At 40.9% G+C, this 20004-nt stretch overlaps 2 protein-coding genes across 5 annotated transcripts in view; one reads left to right on the top strand and one right to left on the bottom strand.

The window, feature by feature from the left end:
• Positions 1 to 8479, top strand: part of rundc3b (RUN domain containing 3b) — a 44053-nt gene extending 35574 nt beyond the window's left edge. For all 3 annotated transcript variants that reach the window (XM_035392456.1, XM_035392448.1, XM_035392438.1), the window contains 3 exons: positions 2309 to 2455; positions 3676 to 3797; positions 4494 to 8479. In XM_035392456.1, the coding sequence (XP_035248347.1) occupies positions 2309 to 2455; positions 3676 to 3797; positions 4494 to 4639 (415 nt within the window). In that variant the 3' untranslated portion in view covers positions 4640 to 8479. The remainder of the gene's footprint in view (positions 1 to 2308; positions 2456 to 3675; positions 3798 to 4493) is intronic.
• A 1697-nt stretch (positions 8480 to 10176) lies between these two features.
• slc25a40 (solute carrier family 25 member 40) lies at positions 10177 to 19903 on the bottom strand. Of its 2 annotated transcripts, XM_035384315.1 has the most exons (11): positions 19621 to 19897; positions 17359 to 17453; positions 17202 to 17261; positions 16990 to 17096; positions 16130 to 16197; positions 15882 to 16006; positions 13781 to 13954; positions 13092 to 13201; positions 12731 to 12812; positions 12538 to 12618; positions 10177 to 12012 (listed from the first exon to the last, which is right to left on the bottom strand). In XM_035384315.1, the coding sequence occupies exons 2-11, from the start codon at positions 17447 to 17449 to the stop codon at positions 11882 to 11884; spliced, it is 1029 nt and encodes a 342-aa protein (XP_035240206.1). In that variant the 5' UTR covers positions 17450 to 17453; positions 19621 to 19897; the 3' UTR covers positions 10177 to 11881. The 2 variants fall into 2 exon arrangements, with proteins under 2 accessions (XP_035240206.1, XP_035240200.1); XM_035384309.1 differs by having other exon boundaries at positions 16990 to 17261; positions 19621 to 19903.
• Positions 19904 to 20004: the final 101 nt, after the last annotated feature.

The raw sequence follows: 20004 nt of genomic DNA, 5'->3' as shown, positions 1-20004 counted from the left end.
TCTTTGTTTTTTTGACAGTGCCTGAGCTCGGGTGGTGGGAGGCTGCTCTCCTGGTAGCATTAGGCAGAACTGTCCGGGTGATGTCATTATCAACCCATCGCTTAATCAACATATTATGCAGTATCTGTGTAAGCAATTAAGTAACAACCGTATTTCACTCTGACATAAATGCACCTACTTCATTAGGTGAGGTTGTATAAGTTCCTTTGTTGAGTGGCATGTTGATTATGGTGTGCAGTCATTCCGATCTCCTGGCCTCGCTGTAACAGATTAGGAGCTGGCTGTGCTCATGCTGTGCGACACTCACTGTGTTTGCACACTAACTGACCTGGTTTAATCATTGAAGCCTACAGTATGTGTCCCAGCATCTGAGTACACAGGGCCCGCATCAACACCAGCTGTTGGGGAAACTGGTGATTGTGCATTTCTGTGTACCAGCATACAACAAACATATGTTTGAAGAAAGTGCTGAGAATGCTTCTTTCACACATTGGTTGAAATGGCTTTGTATCTGCTGTGAGACTAAGTGTAAATTTGTGATCCAAGTTTGCAAAATTGTCATCAATAAAACCGGGTGCTCCCTGGAAGGATTGCTATTTTTCTCTGGAAATAGACTAGCTCCATTCCTGAGGAAGTAGAGGGTGTTTAAAAGAATTATGGAGATAAAATGTGGTTCTTGTTCTGTATAAGAATTATAAATCATACCAAAATTTGTTTCAAGAAATATAAAACAAATGTATCGTATTGTTTGATTGTTATAACCCTTCACTTAAAAACCCTTTTTGGTCTGGCAGCAGAGATTTTAAAGTGTTCATTTTTGGTGTACTTTACCTCATAATTGGTTTTTAATAAATCAGATTTGTGCCCTGCATTACTTTTTTGCTGTTGCAAGTTATGAAAATTCACAGGGATTCGCCAACATTTTTATTATCTGAAATGTATTTATTAACAGGATAAGCCCCTTGAAAAGTCACATTTAGTTTTTGAAGGGGTCCTAACATTTACATTTGTCAAGGGCATACAACTCATTTCTGTCACACTCCTTACTTAAGCTTTTGTCTCTTAATATGAGTGGCAGACTCCAGCAATTATATTCACTAATGAGAACACTTTAAGAGAGAATGCTGCACTGAATCTGTGTTCGCTGCAGTATAGTAATGATGTAAATGCCAATTCCATTTGCATTTTGCCCTCCTTATGCTGAGTGCTCACTAAATGCTGAAGAGGTGCATCACAGCCTCCTCTGCTGCACTGGGTTCAGTTTAATGCTTGAAATGTCAGCTCCACTTCAAAGTACCGATGTGATCGTTAGCCCATCCTTCTCCCTCAGCCAGTCATACTTGTACTTGCGTTTCAGTTTTAGTAGTTTAGCAGTTAGTTTTCCGTTACCAGGTGTCCACACTTAAGCGTTCAGAACCCAAATGTGATTTTGCTTGCCAGTCAATCAGGTCCTTAATGGACTAAAGCTCAATTAACAGCTTATTAGGCACTTGAATTAGCTATCGCAGCTGTAAGGAAATACCAGCATATCCGAGGGTCCATGGGAGCTTGGGAAGCAGTGATCTGGGCCGAATGGCTACCATTCAGCTACTGCATTGTATTCCCGCAAGTCTTTAAGTAAGACTTCTGATGAAGAAGTGTTCATAATTCATCTATTCTGCATTGACCCTCCCTCTTCAATTATGTTGATATAACATTGAATAACATTTATTTAGCAGATAAATCATTTGTATGTACTTCTACAGCATTGCTACCTGGGCTAAAGACCTAGCAGTGGGATAGGATAGGACTCAAAGGGATACTTGAGGCACATCATACGATGTGTTTATTCAAAGGATAATGCCCAGAGGATAAGAAAACTATATATGAGATCTCTGTTGTGTGTACATAATTGTATGCATTGTTGTATTGCCTGTACCATTTCGTATAAAATTGTCTTGTGTTTCTCAGGTTATTCTCTTGGGAAACGTGATTGAAATCTCAATTTGTGCTCTAATCTTAAGGAGAATTCCCTGCAGCGTTTTTTCAAACAACACACTAGATCTATCGTCCAAATTTTCAGGCTGTTCTCATCCCCAGAAGAAAACGATTCAATTTGTCTATCTCACTGTGTTTCACTTTGTATTGCTGTTTTTCTGTGTGTATTGTAGCTTCCTGTGTGGAAATTAGAATCATTCCTCCAGACACAGAACATGCTATGATCATTTAATGAGATGCACCTAGAGGGAATAAGACTGGCTATCTGGAGGTGAACAGACTGCTTTTCCTGTACGTGCAAAAAGCCTGCGGCTGTGTCTCCTGTCCCCAGAACAGTGCTGAAGAACCACGATCTGAGATCCAGGCAGGAGTTAACCACTCATCTCACCAATCAGTGGCCTTCTCCGGGCGCCCTTGACACCAGCGCCGTCGCCCTGGATACCCTGCTGTACAGGAAACGCACAGGACAGTGGGAGGAGTATGTGTAATCTTCCATATTTTCTTTGTCTTTGACGTGATTAGCATAGTGAATGGAAATGTGAGCTGATGAGAAGCATTCTTTGCACTAATAATGATCATCATTGTCATCATATTCATAATCATAATGGTTTATTGTTTGTATTATTGTATTTCTTATTGTTATTGAGATGAATGAAAATAAATTTTTGTGTACAGCCAGGCTGTATTCAACTGAAAATACTACAGCACTTACCGAGGATTCAAACAGTGTAGAAAATTATTATTTAATAGAAGACACCACAAATTAAGGATTTTGTTTTGGTGGGAGAATAGCTGTTTTTTTCCTATTTGCCGCAGTACCAGTTAATTACTGCTGTTGCTAAACAAGTTCCAAGGACATGGTGCACTGTTTGGTTACTTACGCCAATAATGGTGCATACAGGTGCCAGCACCATCCTCAGTGTTCATTTCCACAATCCTGTTGCGCAGAATAAGTTATCCTTTATGTTGGCAGTACACCGAAATAAGTACACCGAGTTGTGCTACTGAAAAGCAGACTTTGATTATGGGAGTTTTCACTGACGCTGAGTCCGTTTGACATTTTTTTTTTCTTCCAATCAAATTAAACCTGCCTTCTTTGTGGTTACAACTGCGCACTAAGGACTAATTTATCTTCCTCTGTGTCCTTTTCACAGTGCTCGGTCAGGGATTTAGAGGAATATATCTTCAGATTAAAATGTAGAGGGCTTCAGTTTGTTGCATGTTGGTTTACAGTGTCATATCGTTCACTCTGGCTGTTGTCAGTGCCTTTGAGTAGTATCGTTTCACTTGTTTATTTCTATTTTGTGGCCATCGTTATTTATCCTGTGAAGTGCGTACAGCCTCCCTGGGTATTTTAAGAGGAAACACTGGAATGATCTGAGAGGGAGATGCTTTCCTAAGTGTGCCCTGCAGGTGTGGGGGCGGGTGTTTTGGGGTAATGCTCTGACTCTGGACATTCTGTCGTGGTATGCCAGGCAGCCTGGGGGGTCCAGCAGCCTGTCCCTCGACCGCTGAGTGCCAGGTCATGGGTGATGTCATCCACTTGCCATCTCCATGTCAGATCTTTGGTGAAAGCAGGCTAACAGTCTTGTGTGCATCCGCCTCTACCTCCTCTCACCAAAACCAACTCTCTCTCTCTCTCTCTCTCTCTCTCACACACACTCTCTCGCTCTCTCTCTCCCCTCTTTATGGTGACAGGAAAAGCTTCAACAGTCTGGATCAGCTCTCGGCTGACATCAGCCTGTCACAGATGTCCCTGGACCCTGCCCAATCTCAGGAGCCGGAGGGCAAGCCAGAGCGCCCCCGCTGGCGAAGCGAAGGTACGGCACAACCTGCCCCCATCCCCACCCCATCCCACAATCCACTGCAAATGCTAATGTGAGGGAGCTCCCGGGGAGGACTGAGTCAGCCTTGGTGATGTCAGCCCAGCTCAGTTAGCCCCCCATCAGGGACCTGTGGTACTGCAGCGCGCTAACTTGCCGATTGCCCTTGCTGTACATAGATGACTGTGAGGGCACCATGACAACACCAGTGTTCTATTTGCTTTGCAGTGTGTCACATACTGATCACGTCAAGACCGACATAGAATTTACAAATTACACACACTATTACATACGGTATTGATGGCCTAAGGAGCCCCATAAAAATAGTGGGGAAAATTGCTCATAGTTTCTTATTTAATAAATTACGTATTTTGGCCTTTTGGATAAACTCCTTGTCTGGTTTAATCTTCTTATTGAATGCTGTGATCGTATGAATTTATTAAGTATTGATATTGTACTAAATCGCTCCCAGTGATTTGTAGATCAGATTTTTATTATTTATTACTTGGTAATTTGGTGTGTCAGTTGTGTACGATACACTGTAAAGCAAGTGACTCCTTTGGAACGATTAAGATTTACTTCTTGATTAAATCCACTCTCTACTCTACCTGGTCAAATAAAGGTCAAATAAATGAGAGTCTGCAGTGTTGTTTCCCAGTCATGCATTCAGCCATCCTGTGTTTTTCCTCGTAGGAAAAGAAGACACCCCTTCCTTGCGTGGCCTCTGTGGGTCCCTGACGTCGGTGGCCAGCTACAAATCCCTGGCCAGTCTCAAGTCCAGTGAATGTCTAGTGAGTCCCACCACAGAGATGACCAGCCCTGGGCTCACACCCTCCTGAACCCGTCACTGGGACTGGCCCAGGACTGGCCTGGCCATATCGGCACCCCATAACATTCGTTAATAAAAAACAAAAACATCCCTACCATGTCAAGCCATGGAGAGACTGGGGTCACAGGTATAGACTTGACATTGTTTCTTTCTCTTTTGTTTCAGTTGAGGCCAGTGTTATTTTAACTGAATTGTTATGTACTTGCTAAGCCTGACTGGGCTATGCAGAGTGTCCATGTCAGTTGCTTCACGTCTGTGGTCTGCTCAAAGGACAGTCTCTTCTGACAAGCTTTAGAAAATGGAGGTACACTAGAGAACACAGGGATCGGTTCCTGGAATGTATCTACAAAGATTGGTTTTTGTAAAGCAACGAGGTTCAGCATAGCTGGTGTAAAAAAAGGTTTGGTTTTTTGCCAGCTTTCATCCATTTTATTGTCAAAGCGGTACGTTTTATTTTGGTGGGTTTATTCAATGACAGGTATTACTGCTTGCAAGTGCAGATAACAAACGATAACCCAAACATAATTTTAGGGAAATAAAATTTTCTCAGGCAGGCAAATAGTGGGAAATCAGTCAAATCTGAATTTCATTACGCATGAGGAGCTTATCTCATTTCACTTTTTCCCCCAAGCTGTGCTCTGCCTGTCCATACCTCAAACCCTCTGTAACGTTACGGGTAGTATGCTAACATAGGGATTGGAGACTGGGGTTAATGAACCCCAAAGTGGGTGGAGCGAAGATGTACTTTCAACCACTAGCGTATTGGAACCAATCATATTTTGAACCAATCATATTTTGCCATTGGAAAACTTGTTCCACCTATTATGGGGCTCATGAAGCCTCACTCTACCGCACCTCACTCAACACCCCTCACGCTCCCAGCCCTGATACAGTCGTGCCATTTGCTTTGTGCCTTCATCTTCCTGACTCCCATAACCTGCCATCAATCATCCTGGCACAGCAACAATTATAGACAGCCCACTCTGCCTTAGTTGCTTGAATGTGTTTGTTTATATGCCATGTTTCCACCTACAAGTATTGCAACTTTTTGCTATGCTGCAGCAAGTCTGTAATTTGATTAGGGTGAATAATGGTTTTCTAGCCTTTTCTTTTTCACCATCTCAAACCATAACTTTCCAGCTTTGTTGTGAATAGATACAGATCTCACACACATTTTTTAAAGATAGTTTTAAAACACTGATTGGCTGGTGGTTCCTTAAACTTATACAGACAGCCATTTTAATAGGCCTGTCATGGATGCACGCAAATTAACTTTTAGTGACATGAAACCCCATTACAGTGGTTGAAAAATGTAGAAGGTGTAACAAGTTCTGTATGTCAGGATGCATTCCTTTCAGCAATAGGAGTGCTTAATTCATAACTATTTTCCAACTGTCAAATTACTGACAGCAGTTTCTGGCCCCAGTCTGCTGTTTTCTTGTTGCCTAAGGAAATTGTTTAGTCTATATTAACGTCATTATTTCATTAGCAAGCTTCATTTATAGTCAATGCAACAACAAAAAAAATGCTCAGCACAATCCACTATCTTGTCAGCCCTTTGAGGATGCAGTTTGCATGTTCAGCAGTACTGTGGGAAATCAGTGGTGTGGTTTCAGTCGCTGATGTAATTAAAATGGAAGACATTTGCATTCTGCGTGGATGGTCAACTTCTGTCTTTCGCGGCCTCGAGATTACGGCATACGATCGGTTTTGCATCACGTGAGCAAACTGCTTAAGTTCATGAAGCCTGGCTGAAACTTTGGCCTTTGGCCTACGGTTTGCTAGATCATTAATTAATCAGGAAAATAAACTAAAGCATACAGAATCTGAGAGGATGCAATAGGTAGCAATGCGGACAAATTGATGTTGATTATCAGCTGGTCACTAGCCATTCATGGATTAAGGAACTAGATCAATTATCCACAGCTCTAATTAGCATTTTCTTTACATTAAGTTTTTCCTCCCAATTAAATTGGCTATATTAACTATATTATTTAATGTAGACTAGTTACCCAATCAACACTGATATTATACCGATTGATATTAATTAATATAAATGTTGTTGTTCCTGGAAAATGATAGCATTCATTAACATATTCATCTAAAAGCCTTGCCATGTGATTATAAATGAAGAATAAGTCATTACTATGGGTCATATGATGGTATATACCTTTCTGCTTGCTCAAGGACGAGCCACTGCACGCCACAATTCATGGTAACCATGTATGCGGTATGTGGACTAAAGGGAGAAATACAAGGATAAAGAATAATCTCACCCTGTGTGAGATGCTTGAATAAGCATTCTCTGTACAGTTCTGTGGGTCCTACAAGCTTTCCATGTAGGACCCACAATATCACTATTGATTTATAATTGCAAAAGGAAACTGAACAATCAGTAGATTTTTGAAAATAATGCCAAAATAATGAACCAATAATTGACCTGTATCCCTGATAACCATATATAATATAATGTGAACAATGAATGTAGCTAGTGTGAGGAAACAGGATGGTCAAAGCCTGGGGGATCAGGGTCTACTTTTGTTCCTTTCATCTCTGTTAATGTTGCACTGCTGCCTGTTAATGGGTCAGGGTTTCTTGCTATTTGCCTGTATGTTTGTTGTAATGCTCTGTTGTCATCCTGTTGGTTTTCTCTGTTTTTTGTATAATGTGCAGTGACTTTTTGCCATTCTTACTCAGTGTTCACACAGCGAGTAACTCAGTGGATCAGTTGCTGAAAATCCATTAGTTTTCTTTGAAGCTGAGCGGCCCCAGAAACTGGGCTGATTTTGCCATGGCGTAGTACTTTGTTGCCAGAGAAACGTTGATCATGGCTGATCTTTTCACAGGCATCACCCGCCAACAGCCAATCAGAGTTTGGCTCTGCACTTCCTTCTTTTCCTTCTGATGTGACACCATTTTGTGAATAATTGCTCAATTCAAATCAAGGCAGTGAATGCACACATTGGCAATGGAGGGTCGATTAAATAGTACAGCTCAAAGTCACCCAGCCCTGTACATCTTTACAAAAGAATACAGGGACAAGTGCCTGAAAAGTGAAGCTTTGAGGGCAGTTGCGACTGTCCTTAGCGTCAATGCAAGTTCTTTAGTTATTTTCTGAATAAAACATTGACACGGGCTATCACATGGGCTAGATAAATGCTAGATTTTTCTAGCTAGCATATTATGTATGGACCAAAATGCGAGAAAGTATGATTTTCTGTTCAAAGGTAGGCAAATTTACTTGGAGGTCACTGCTTTCAGAGTCTACCTTATTGGACAGGGATGCCGTTTTGTTGTCTGTGTAGACAGCCTATCTGTCATAAGTTAACAACATAAAAGACAGGCTGATAAGCTATAGATACAAAATTATATTAGATTTGTAGTTTAGCACCCTGTCTTATATGGCTGATGGGTAGGAAAATTCATTAGCCTCACGTTCATTTTTTTTGTAGCTGCACGAGATCACTAAGAGGACACAACAGGAAGCTCTTGCCCCACCCACAGCATAGTAGATGTGAGCGACCCACCAACCGAGTTGCTCACTGTGTGAACGTTAGGTTAGCTTGCCTGTTCAACAATCAGTACCTACCCATGTAAGCTTCATTGCTGTCGACAAATGGCCTCAATCCTTGTAGCATATGATGTTTGTGTCCACAGTACATCTAACTGTGCAGCTTTTGAGAGTCCAGCCATGGATTCAACAGAATGTTTCACCATTTATCTGTAACCTTTTTTTAACAGAAAACTGGAAAGTATAAAATGTTGGTTTTCCTTAGGGATTTTATTACATTGTGTATTTATTTTTTCAATTAATGCTTGTAATTAATTTAGAATAAATTTGTTTCAACCACTTTGCATTGTCACACCAAATTTTCTGGAGCAGTTCAACACCAAAGAATTTCTTTTGTATTCTTTTTTTAATCATACACATAAAGTGATCCACAATTCCTGAAATATGGGTAGGCACGCAATAAACTACCTTAATTTGAATACATTTAAACAATGTGCTTTCACAGTTCAGTTTCCAGTTATATTTGTCTTCAAAACTAGGTTTCTTGCTTGACAAGAGACCCCTCTGATTTCTCTGCACACTTGTCTCTTCAGGCAACAGTGGCTCATCTCCTGAATGCAGAAAGGCAAATATGCGCATTCTGCCAAGTCCCCTTCCCTGGAGACGAGGCATATTTAATCTGTGATTGTGCAATAAGCAGGGTCTGCCTCTGCCTGTCAAATGATGTGCTGTCATTTGAACGCTGTGTCTATTCACAGTCTGTGTGTGGTGAAAGGGGCTAATCCATTCTTATTCCGCCTTCCCCAGAACCACGGGGGCGTGGTCCATTCTGCAGTTGGGGCAAGGGCTCATTGGGCTGAGCCTCCGAAACCAGCATGGGCATTGTCTGTCACCAGCCTTACCACCTAGTCTCAGATATCTTTCATCTATTGTCTGCACACAGAGTCCACGCAGTAACAGGCCTGATGATGTGTATGTGTATATTTTCTCTGTATACTTAACCACTGTGGGGCAAAAACGAAAACAAAAGAGGGACTCTGAATTTCCTGTTCATTGTAAAGTCGATGATGAAGTGACTCAGGACCTGATCAACAAAAGTAGCACAAGACAGCGATTCTATCATCATCCTCTCCTAAACCAATACATACCCTTAACAAACAGACTTTATATTCATAGCATGCCTAGGCCAGCTCCTCTTGATTTCTCAGAAGCCAAGCCTATCAATACAATGTCCCTTGTGTAAACTTAATTAAAACTAGGTGTCGTCCACCTAAGAACTGCAGCCCTGAGCACTATCACACCCAGTTGGAAAACCAACTCCTATCACTACGTGTCTCTCCATCCCCAACAGGCCCATCCCTTCATTCCCTGTCATTCTGTGTGCTTACCAGGATCTCTCTATCTTGCCCTAAACTATCCAAGTCCTCCTTAAATCAAAGGTGGTTAGTAACTTAGGGAAAGCTCTATATCTTTCCTTCTACCATTCACCTCATTCCAAATCATCCATGACAAAGCATATATATACTCATACCTTATATACATATTAAATAGCAGTGTCCCAAGCTGAATTTAAACTCACTAATGAACTAATGGATATGAATGTGCAAATATGTCTTCAGATGAATTGGACATTTGAAAAGAGCAATTACCCTTTTTGATAGGAGGACAAAATGTTGTCTGCTTATAGCTTATTATAAATTTATGACAATAGAAATAATTTCACTGAGTGGTTTACAATATATTTCAAGTAAAATCCAAATGCACTGATATTAAGATAAAATTCCTAATTCACAATAAAACAAATATAGCATATTTAACAAATAAAAACTAAACTGACTTATTGTTCTTCGGTTGATACTCATGAATGTCATGTCAACAAAAAAAACAAACAAAAAAAAAAACAGTTGGATGAACTGTCATAAAGGAGTAAATCAGTATTTCAAAAAATCTATTTTTAGGATTCCAGTTTCACACAGTTACTTGTCAAAACATTGTCAAAACAAAATGAAATAAAGCCACAAAAGCAAATGTTTGGCAGAGTGCATGTATTCCAGAATAAAAATACAATATCTGAAATCATTTTAATGATATGAGTACAGAGAAAAGGATTGACCTGACATTGCAATATTTATAATTTTCTTTGGTTTGGCACATATCTCAATAAATTATTGAACAAAGTCAAAAAATCAAAGCCGGATGAAAATATTCAGTGGTACCTTTGAAGATGAATAATTTGAGGTAATTTTACCATTGTATGGGTTGGGTATTGTTCAGCTGAGAAAAGGAACCAGATGATCTGTATCCCTGAATGAAGAGACCACTGAACACAACGGGAGTCCGGATTCCGTGTAGCAGACCCGAGAGCGAATTCTGCTATTTGCTGTTCTGCTGGTTAGCCTGGATGCTATGGTTGCTACTTTTTTCTTTTTTTTTACTCCGGACAGCAGACAGACAAGCTTCTCCTGGTGTATGAGCCAAGAAATGCAAATGTTCATTTAAAGCTATGTTTATTTTTCACTTTATAAAATCCCCAAGGAAACTTTATTGCTTTGATTTAAGCCCAACGTGTAACTATTAATGCACTTAAATGCAAGTTCAAAAAGATTTGAATACCAAATCTATTATTTTATTTTCAATACATTAAGAATATCCTTATCACATAAACCTTAAGTGAATTTCATAGTGCAGTCTAAAACACTTGGCATATTGCAGACTTGAACAGAGTCCAGATATTCTGACGACTTCATTCTTGACCAATACATTTAAAAACGTCAAGAATGGAAACCTATAATTAAACGTTTTGCAATTTATGATTATAATACAAATCAAAAATTAAACTGGAGATAACCTAAGAGTGCACTGTTGCCTCTTCCCTGATTAAGAGACTCTAAAGATGTAAAATCAGCTACTGTGGAACATTATCCAGACTACCAATGAACACAGGATAATTCGGTTTTTTTCCACAGTAAAAATGTGCAACACATTTTTCACCATCTGGAGAAACATCTGATGATTATTTCATGAGCCATGCTGCCCACTACCACAACTTCATTTTGATTGTGGGAACTCTGGAATTTTGTCACATGCTTTTAAAAAACTGGAAATTTTTCTAATACTATTATTATTAAGTAAATAATATTCCATATTCAAGTCTGAACACACTGACATTTATTTACATAAAAATGTACAATGCTTAGACACTTAGGCCTCAGTACTTCAACACTCGCTTAAACTTCATGTTCAAAGCCATCAACAAAGTGGTCACACTGAAGAGAACGCAGCCACAAACATATGAAACTACGCTTTGTTCGGACCCAGTGATACCCCCCTTACCACCACAGATCTGGAACCTGATTGGCACAAACTGGCGCTAAAACCGGCTGAGCCAGAACAGCTCAAATCCATTTCACTGCAGTCCCTACAAACAGGGCTTCAGCACAGGCTGCCAGACTTAAATACAGGAATCCACCCAGATACATGCTTACACACACGCAGACACACACATAAATGTCTGAGCACACTGGCTAGACTTCATCTGCTGTTCAAGGCTGAGGTTTTCCCTCGTAAAAAAAGGTTCTGGACTACTCTGATCTTCCCTCACTGGGATAAGTGGAGTCAACGCATGTTGTGCTTATTCCCTTAGGTTTTAGCACCGATTGAAGCCATTTGCTGATGTGCCGGCTCCACCCACAGGGACCCGTACTCTGCGTCCTGTGATTGGCCGGCCCGGGGCCCCAGTGCTCAGGAGCTGGCCTGGACTGTCGGCCGGGCTCTGTCATGGTTGCGTTTGCGGAAGAAGGCCTTCCCGAGCTCGTACGTGCTGATCATGATGGCGCATGCAGGGGCCACTTTGATCAACCTGGGCAGGAACCCTGGGAGAAACGAGACAGGAGCACGTGTTTACCTGTAGTGTCAGCTCTGAGAGTGCAGACTTCACATCGCCTAATCCCACACCCGTTCCACATCGCCTAATACCACACCCGTTCCACAACACTGTATTATTTTTTTCCTCTCATCTCATCGCCTTTTAACTTCACCAGAAGGAAACTGTCTGTAGCAAACAGTGCCAGTTTGAGATAAAGTATTCTTGACAGCATAGCTGAGGAAATTTCTGTTGTCAAGGCGTTTTCCGTTCAGTTTTCACCCACAGTGTTATGATGACACCTAGTGGTAATATTCACCCACACTTCACCCGTTTGCCTCTGTAAAGCAGATTTTGGACCAGCCCTAATAATACACAAAGCCCAGGAATAAATATCCATTTGAATATTAATTTCATCATGTAAAAAGGTCCAAAACCACTAAAGCATCATTAATTTTATTTTAGACATTTAGCAAGCGCTCTATTCCAGAGTGACTTCTGATGACGGGCTTCGCCATCGCTGTGGACACTGTACCTGCAAATAGTCCTGTTGGGCCGTTCTCCGCCACTATTCTCCTCATCACACTCAGGGTGGAAGGAGACGTCTGCGCGCTGACTGCAGAACGAGATCAGTGCAGTGTGTCAACATGGATCCTGCTCTTCACACAAGAAGATCACAGTTCAACGTAATCCTGTTCCCTGTTCTTTAAAGGAACATCGATACTCACGATTCAAAGCCTGAAGCTCTCCGAGCTCAATCTGCCTCCTCGTTTTCACCACGTCGAAGGGCAGGGTCGCAATGGCGGCAATCTGAGATTAAAGGCGAATGCGCAGTCTTTTAACACTGGAACAAGCCACTACTACTCGCAGTAAGTTTGTTAATGCCGGAATCCAGAACATATAGTTTTACAACTGGCTGACGCACATATTTTAAACTACCCACACATCACATATCCCTGACTATTGCAGTGATTAAAAGGACTTTCGTTCGTAAACCATAGAATTCTCACGAAATGGATTATTTAAAAGTATACTCTCAGCATGCACGCAAGTAGCTTGTGGAAACGCAAATTCGCATCCTCCACTCACAGATCCAGACACCGCTCCAGCGATGAAGGTGATGGTGAAGGTGGGCTCCGTGGTCTTGTAGTGCTGGCAAAGCCAGCGCTTCCCCTGCTCATAGTTATACCAGTACATGGCTGTGGGGAAATAGCATGGGAACATATGTCAGCAGATTGCAGCTGCACACGAGGACCAGTAAATGTCAACTAGGCAGAATGGACTGCATACTGAAAGAGGAAAAGTTAGCTTCATGAGAACTGAATGCATGTATACAGCACAATGTGAACTGTGTATCATTATGTTTTACTTTATTATGCTGCATTATTGTCTTGTATTATGGTTCTAGGTTGGCAAGAGTGAATTTACATTTAGTGCTTTATTGATAATGCACTTACAGCTGAGGGTCAGGAAAAGTTGTTGGCCTGGTCTAGCACTCTTGCACACATAACTCAGGTCAATGTTCACTGTAAGTTGCTCTGGATACGAAGCAAGTTGCTCTGGATATGAGCTAAGTGAATGCAATGTCACGTATTGTAATGTACTGTATGGGTGCATGGACAGAGGAAATGGTGATGATGAGAACTATACGTGTCTTGAGAGAGAAAATGGCAGTTGTGTGAGATCTTTTTGTATTGAGAAAAGCTGTGGGGATGATGGTAGGGAGGTAATGCTTTTGAGAGAGAGTGCTGGAGTCTGCAGCTTGGTGCTGGGAGTACCTGAGAAGGGAACATCCCGGAGCAGCGTGGGACCCCATCCCCTCCAGAGGGAGAGCCAGCCCTCGCTCTGGACTGAGGTGCGGATGCAGACGCTCAGCTCTCTGTAGGACAGCTTCTGGGACTGCATCTTCGTACGGATCAGCTCCAGGGGGCTGATCACCGTGGCTGAGCCCACTGCAAATAGCACAAGGGAGGGAAGTGACACAGGTTCCCAAATACAATGCATCATTTCAGTCTGCAGTAGCCTATAGGCTATGGAGCTAGCCGACTGAATGCTGGGAAAAATGCTTCCAGCAGAAATGAAAGAAAAGGAATATTATACATGAAGCATATTATGCAGCAATTTTCCTCACAATACACTGGTGCCAGCACAACTTATCTATGCCGCAGCATTATAAACAACACTGCATTCATGCCATTAAGTCATTTACAACTGAGTCATTTTACAGATGCTTTCAGCCAAAGCAACTTACAAAAGTTCATTTCATGGTAAGCAACACCAGAGCTAGAGATAGGTAGAGTTATAATCATATAAGTGCCACAGTCAGGGCATGTGCCTGAAGACTTACAAGATAAAGGGACAGAAGGGTCAGGGTTTTGTGTTATGAAACAGAAACTTTGAGGTGTTGTCGGGAAAGGGTGCTGTTTTTTTTTTTTACATTTTCAGGAGACAGACACTGAAATCCACTTTCCTGGAGTGGCTGCCAGGAGCTTTAAGAAAAGGGACAGCCAGCTGGAGAGAGGATGCTGACAGTACAGGTCTGGTTGGAGAGTATGGTATAATCACTCGCAGTAGATAGGAAGAGGCAGTACCATTTGCAGCTTCATGTATCAGGGTGAGTCATTTGAATTGAAGGAAGGCAGCCATCGGAAGCCAGTGTGGGCAGTGTTCAAAAATGGTGTGGTATCAGTGGATTTAGACAGGCCGAAAAAAGGCCTACCATGAGAGGATTTAGGCAGGCCGAAAAATGGCGTGGCCTGAGTGGATTTAGGCAGGTCGAAGGCCAAGCAGCACTTCGGACCAGGAGAAGTGGCCTGATGGCACAGATTGGTAGACGGCAGGCAAAGCCACTACAATAACCCTGACTAGAGATTACAAGGTAAAAGTAGTAGAAGTAACTGTGTAACCAGTGTTGTGTAGAAATCAAGCAGCCAGAAAATCTCTGAAATATAACTGAAGTTCTCACGGCTACAGAAATCACAAGCGTAGCTACAGAATACGAGACAAGCTTCCACAAATCCTCACGTTTGTTAGGCTGCTCTGATCGAACGTTTCTGCGGTCTGCTTTAGTCACCAGTCGTAGCACCTGCCAGAGCAGTATTGAGCTGTAACCTGTTATCCGAAACGTTTCTGTGAAAATCATTACCAAAATTATCCAACATTAGTCAGCTGTCGAAATAGATGGGGCTACAGTTCACTGGGGAAAAACTGTTGAAAGGAGGAAGACAAATGTCCAAGAAGAACAAAGTGAGGCTACAAAAGAAACTGTTTTAATGAGAAGTGGAAGTATGAAATAACGACAAGTGTCGCGCATGGCTGGTATTCGAGGGTGAAGAGCAAGTCATGTTCTGCCCTGACTGCCGTCAGCCCCAAAAAAGTCAAAACAACACTCCTGAGTGAAACGCGTGCTACGTTTTATCAGAGATGTAGCTCTAACTTTGGTAGCCCTGGACTTGTCAAAGAAAAAAGACAAAATATTGAAATGAGCTACTATTGTTTGTTCATTTACTGGCACTGGAAATCTATTTTTCCTTAAAATAAAGATTTAAAAAATGTTCTAAAAAAGCATGCTCATGCTGTTAAATGTCTGCTAAATTTTTTTATCCATCAGTGGCTGGTTTGACAAAAAGTCTGTTTCAGACCCTGGGATGATACATGGATTTAACTGTAAAAGTAGAATAGTATTATATAACTATAACTCAAACACACACAACATGCACTGCTGCCACGGTGGGAGTAAGCATATCCAAAAGTCACAATACTTTGTTCAACATTATGTACAGTATCTTTCTGTGCGATTATTGTGATGTACTGCATCTGACACTATTAACATTAATTTATGAGAAAATAATAAAGTCTGATTGGTTCAGCTGGGCTCACCTCTGGCTATAGCGCCTGCCAGTAACGGAGCCGCCCCAGAGTGTCTGCCCATCCTGGTCCTCAGTAATGCACACAGCTGATCATAGCAGGTGAAGTAGATGACAGTTGCTGGTACTGCCATGACTCTACAGGTGACAGCATCATAACAATTTCACACAAAATGCATTGTGGGGATGAAATTAGCTAACTTGTATGGCGTGTGCATCTTGTGGTCTAAAAGGAAGAAGGAGGCCGTGCTGCAAGCTTACAGTGTTGGGGGGAGTCCGCTCCACAAGGACTTGATTCCCTCTCTGCGAACAATGGAAATGAATGCATCCTGCGAAGGGAACAGGAAGAGCCACAGTTTTACTAAACAAGCCACTGTTGTAACAACACAACATGGCTCTCTAAAAATAAGAAAACCCAGGAAACGTTTATATATCAACTATTTAGTGCCATGTGGAGTGTGCTCAGCATTTTCAACTGGAAACTTCACTGTAGTTTGTTTCCAAATACATGCCAACTGTGTTTCAGAAACTGTGAAGTTTATTTAAAGCTCCAACACAGCATACATGTCAAATGACAATTGCAAGGTAAAATAATAATGTTTTGATAAAATTTCCCTGTTTTTGCACAGTAAAAATGACATTTATCTTTTTAATTCATGAATAGACAGTACATAATTCAGAGTCTTGGCATTGTGGCATTATATGATGATGGAACAATTTCATAACAGGTATATTAGCCTACTACAGCTTTCCATGCAAGCTAGATATGAATCAGTAGAACCCTGTTGCCTCCAATATGAAAGAATGCTGTTTGCGAACTGGTCGTTATGCAGTATGTCACTTTGCAGCAACATTTGACAGGAAGCACATTCGGTTCATAGGTTAGAGTAACTACGCAGCTGATATGAACAGAGCCGCCAATGACCTATTCAAAATGACTGCAGTTACTTTCTGTCTTGTTACCTCATTTCTAAATTAACCAAAAGCAACGCAAGCAAAGTACCTAAATCATGTAACAAAAGTACTACATGACTCACAAGCAAATCGAATGGTGTACACATGCAAGAATATTTGAATATTTCAGCTCATTCCTAATCAGTATAGTGAATTGAGATCTTTACCAGAGTTCCAGTGAAATGTCCAGGGGCTTTATACCACGCCCTGGAGTTCCCATTTTCACAGACACAGAGGTGGTCCATGAGTCCATTGCAATACACAAAGCATTTTCCTGGTAAAAAAAAAAAAAAAGAACATACTTCAAAAAATCTGCTTGTCTTAGAAAATAATTTATTATATATGCCTTCAATAAAAAATGCCAAATTAAACAGAATACCTTTGGAAAACGGACTTTTCTGAGCTTGAAGTCGTATCTTCACAACATCCAATGGTGTGACTGGAAATACAGAGGTACAGCTAAGAATACTAGAATTCCAGATACAGAATCGTGGAGTCTCCAAAACATGTTCCCCACACAGGAGTGCTGTGCTCACCGAGCAGTGATGTGAGGATAGCCCCAGAGCAAGAAGAGATCATCTGCTGGAACGGCGTTATGCCGTTCACTTCGGTCTTTAGGGCGTTCATCTCACTGAATATCATACAAAATAAAGGCTTTATGATTCAAACTGTTTTTCTACAGCCATTCAAAAACACATCAGTTGTCTAAATTATAGATTTGCAATTTGTTTTACCCCACAATGATATAACAGTTTGAGGCTAATTTAGCCCAACGTTACAGAACTAACCTTGAGCTTGGCAGCAAAGTGACATTGTCTTCTTATTGTGTCCCTGACTTGTTTATGTTTTTTTTGTTTTTTGTTGTTTGTTTGTTTACATTCTGGACAGATGTGACTGGCAGCAAATGCATGGCTGTTACCCTAGCAGCACTTTGGACACAAGCACTAGGCTAGTTCAAGTAGTTAACAGTAGAAACGCCACAGCAGTCAATTTGACCATCGTCACTGAGAAAATCAATAAATCTTCCGTCATAAAATACATAGCCTATGGCTCCCTCTTCCTGACTTTTCCAAAACATACAGTATGTATTGAAAATTCTGATATAATTTCAATATGAATATTGAATAAGGAAGTAAAGTTATAAACACTTAGCCTACTTAAATATAGTGTATAACGTTGTTGCTGCAGCCATGGAGAACAAGCCCCGGGCTGGGCAAAGCCTGCAATAGTAGACTGAGGTTTTAGGGCCTACCTTGTATTCATGTAGCTATGTGAGTCATGAATAGAGTTTGGAACCAAAAGTTACCCACTGGACTGAAGCACAAAGCTGATTTTGATGCTGAATTTTGGTGCCATCTGAACGAACTTTAAACTTGCTGGGTCAACCCGTTAGAAAGCTATTTAATGTTAAAGTTTGTCAAAATGCTGAAAGCGAAACTGTTGGAAGTGTCGCTGTATTTTACCTAGAAGGTTTCAAACAATGGGATGTGCCTTTGCAATAAAATACATTCTTTAAAGTTGTCGTTTTCTTGTTCTTTTAAAGAAGGTAGACCACCAGTTCAAGTTTGAAAAATATTGTTTTAGCAGGGATATCATCAAAATACTAATGATACCCATACCTAGTCAAGAAACAATATTAGTATATTAGTAATATTAGTACAATATAAGTGTACACTTCCTCATATATCCATTTTGCGTGTGGATCAGAGTATCCTGCAAGAAACTTTCAAGATCCAAGGTTGTTATTGGCTGATGTAGCTAATGTCTAATGGGGAGAATTATTGATTGAAGTACTGAAGCACTTATGATGATGTAATCAGCAGAAAAAAGAAGGAGAAAATGCAAAATCACCCAAGTTTGGGGCTTTATTGTGTGGATGAGTGAAGTTGTTTGTGAATTTTGTCTTTGCGTGAGTTCAGAAGGTACAGAAGTTAATGTTCTTAAGTGCTGAGAGTCTGTGGTAATTTGGGTTATTTCTGTATGGGAAACCCTTAAAAGTTGCCAAATTCTCAGTACTGTATAAGCATGGGGAATGGACCACCAAGGCGTAACTTGGCGGATGGCATACGTATTTTCCCATTTTCTGTAGTCTACTTCAGTATACTTAATCTACAAAGAAGTTCAAGTATAAGCCTAAGTATACTTTTCTGAAGTGTATAATAGTTCAAAGGCCATGTACACTTTCTTATTTTAATAAATTATGCTATAGTATTTTACTTATTAAACTTTGTAGGGTCCACTTTGTCAAAGTTCCCTTCAGCCGAAAACTGGTTATTCAAGCAGCTAGTAGGCCTATCATATGATATCATGAAAGCCACCTTATCACCACTCACACAATTTTAATGGAGAATCCGTAGTTAGAAGTTACATGAGAAAACTTAAGTGAGCCTCAGCCATGTTTTTGTTACTATCTGTCCAGAATCTAAACAAGTCAGGGATTCTTCACGGTAAGAAGAAATTTTACGACAAGGTTAGATAACTGTTACATCACATAATGCACTAAGTATTGTCAAGATACTTTCACAGTCGTCAGATATTTGTCAGTTGTAAACGCCTGATGCACTTTACAGCCAATGAATTCGGAAAAACCAGACGAGTTACTTGAGTTAACTTAGCATCAAACCATTAAACTCTTGTTATTAGCTATATTACATTATGCAATAGCTATACCGGCCACTTTTCTGGCATGCTTATGTAGGTGGCTAACGCTAGATAGCGAGCTAAATGTATACTTGAACTTACCCCAGGCCTTCGGGACGCAGAAAAAGACAACAGTAACAACGAGGATATAAACTTACCTTTACCTGGCAGCTGTAGCTATAACGTTATCTTATTGCAAGCTAAATATTCATCAAATTCTTCGCCCTTTTGAAATGGCATGATGACACAGAGCTGAAGCCCAGAGAACCGTTCTTTAGTCTATTCCAGTAAAGGCGAAGGTCTTAGCCACTTAGGGTAGTTATTCATTCAATCATATGTTGACCTACTGTTCATCAGGCTAATGAGTACCGTGTCGCCTGCAATTCTACGCACACCACAGGACACACATGGTCGCACAGCAGAACAGTTCAGTTTACGCACTGGAAACAACCTGTCAATGTCCCTTTAAAAGAAGCACATTCGTGTCACTGGACATTTAACTTACGCCGGACATTTAATGACGCATTGATTACGGGATCTTA

Source organism: Anguilla anguilla, chromosome 1, assembly GCF_013347855.1.
Source record: "Anguilla anguilla isolate fAngAng1 chromosome 1, fAngAng1.pri, whole genome shotgun sequence".
NCBI lineage: Eukaryota > Metazoa > Chordata > Actinopteri > Anguilliformes > Anguillidae > Anguilla > Anguilla anguilla.
This window is presented reverse-complemented; position numbering and strand designations above follow the sequence as displayed.

What these genes read in the sequence shown, in the direction of transcription:
- slc25a40 (XM_035384309.1), bottom strand. Translation starts at nt 17,449, where the DNA reads ATGAACGCCCTAAAGACCGAAGTGAACGGCATAACGCCGTTCCAGCAG. An exon ending in GGCAGGCGCTATAGCCAGAG is followed by an intron (nt 13,955 to 15,881) that starts GTGAGCCCAGCT and finishes TGCTATTTGCAG; the next exon opens with TGGGCTCAGCCACGGTGATC. An exon ending in CCCAACAGGACTATTTGCAG is followed by an intron (nt 12,013 to 12,537) that starts GTACAGTGTCCA and finishes CGTTTCTCCCAG; the next exon opens with GGTTCCTGCCCAGGTTGATC.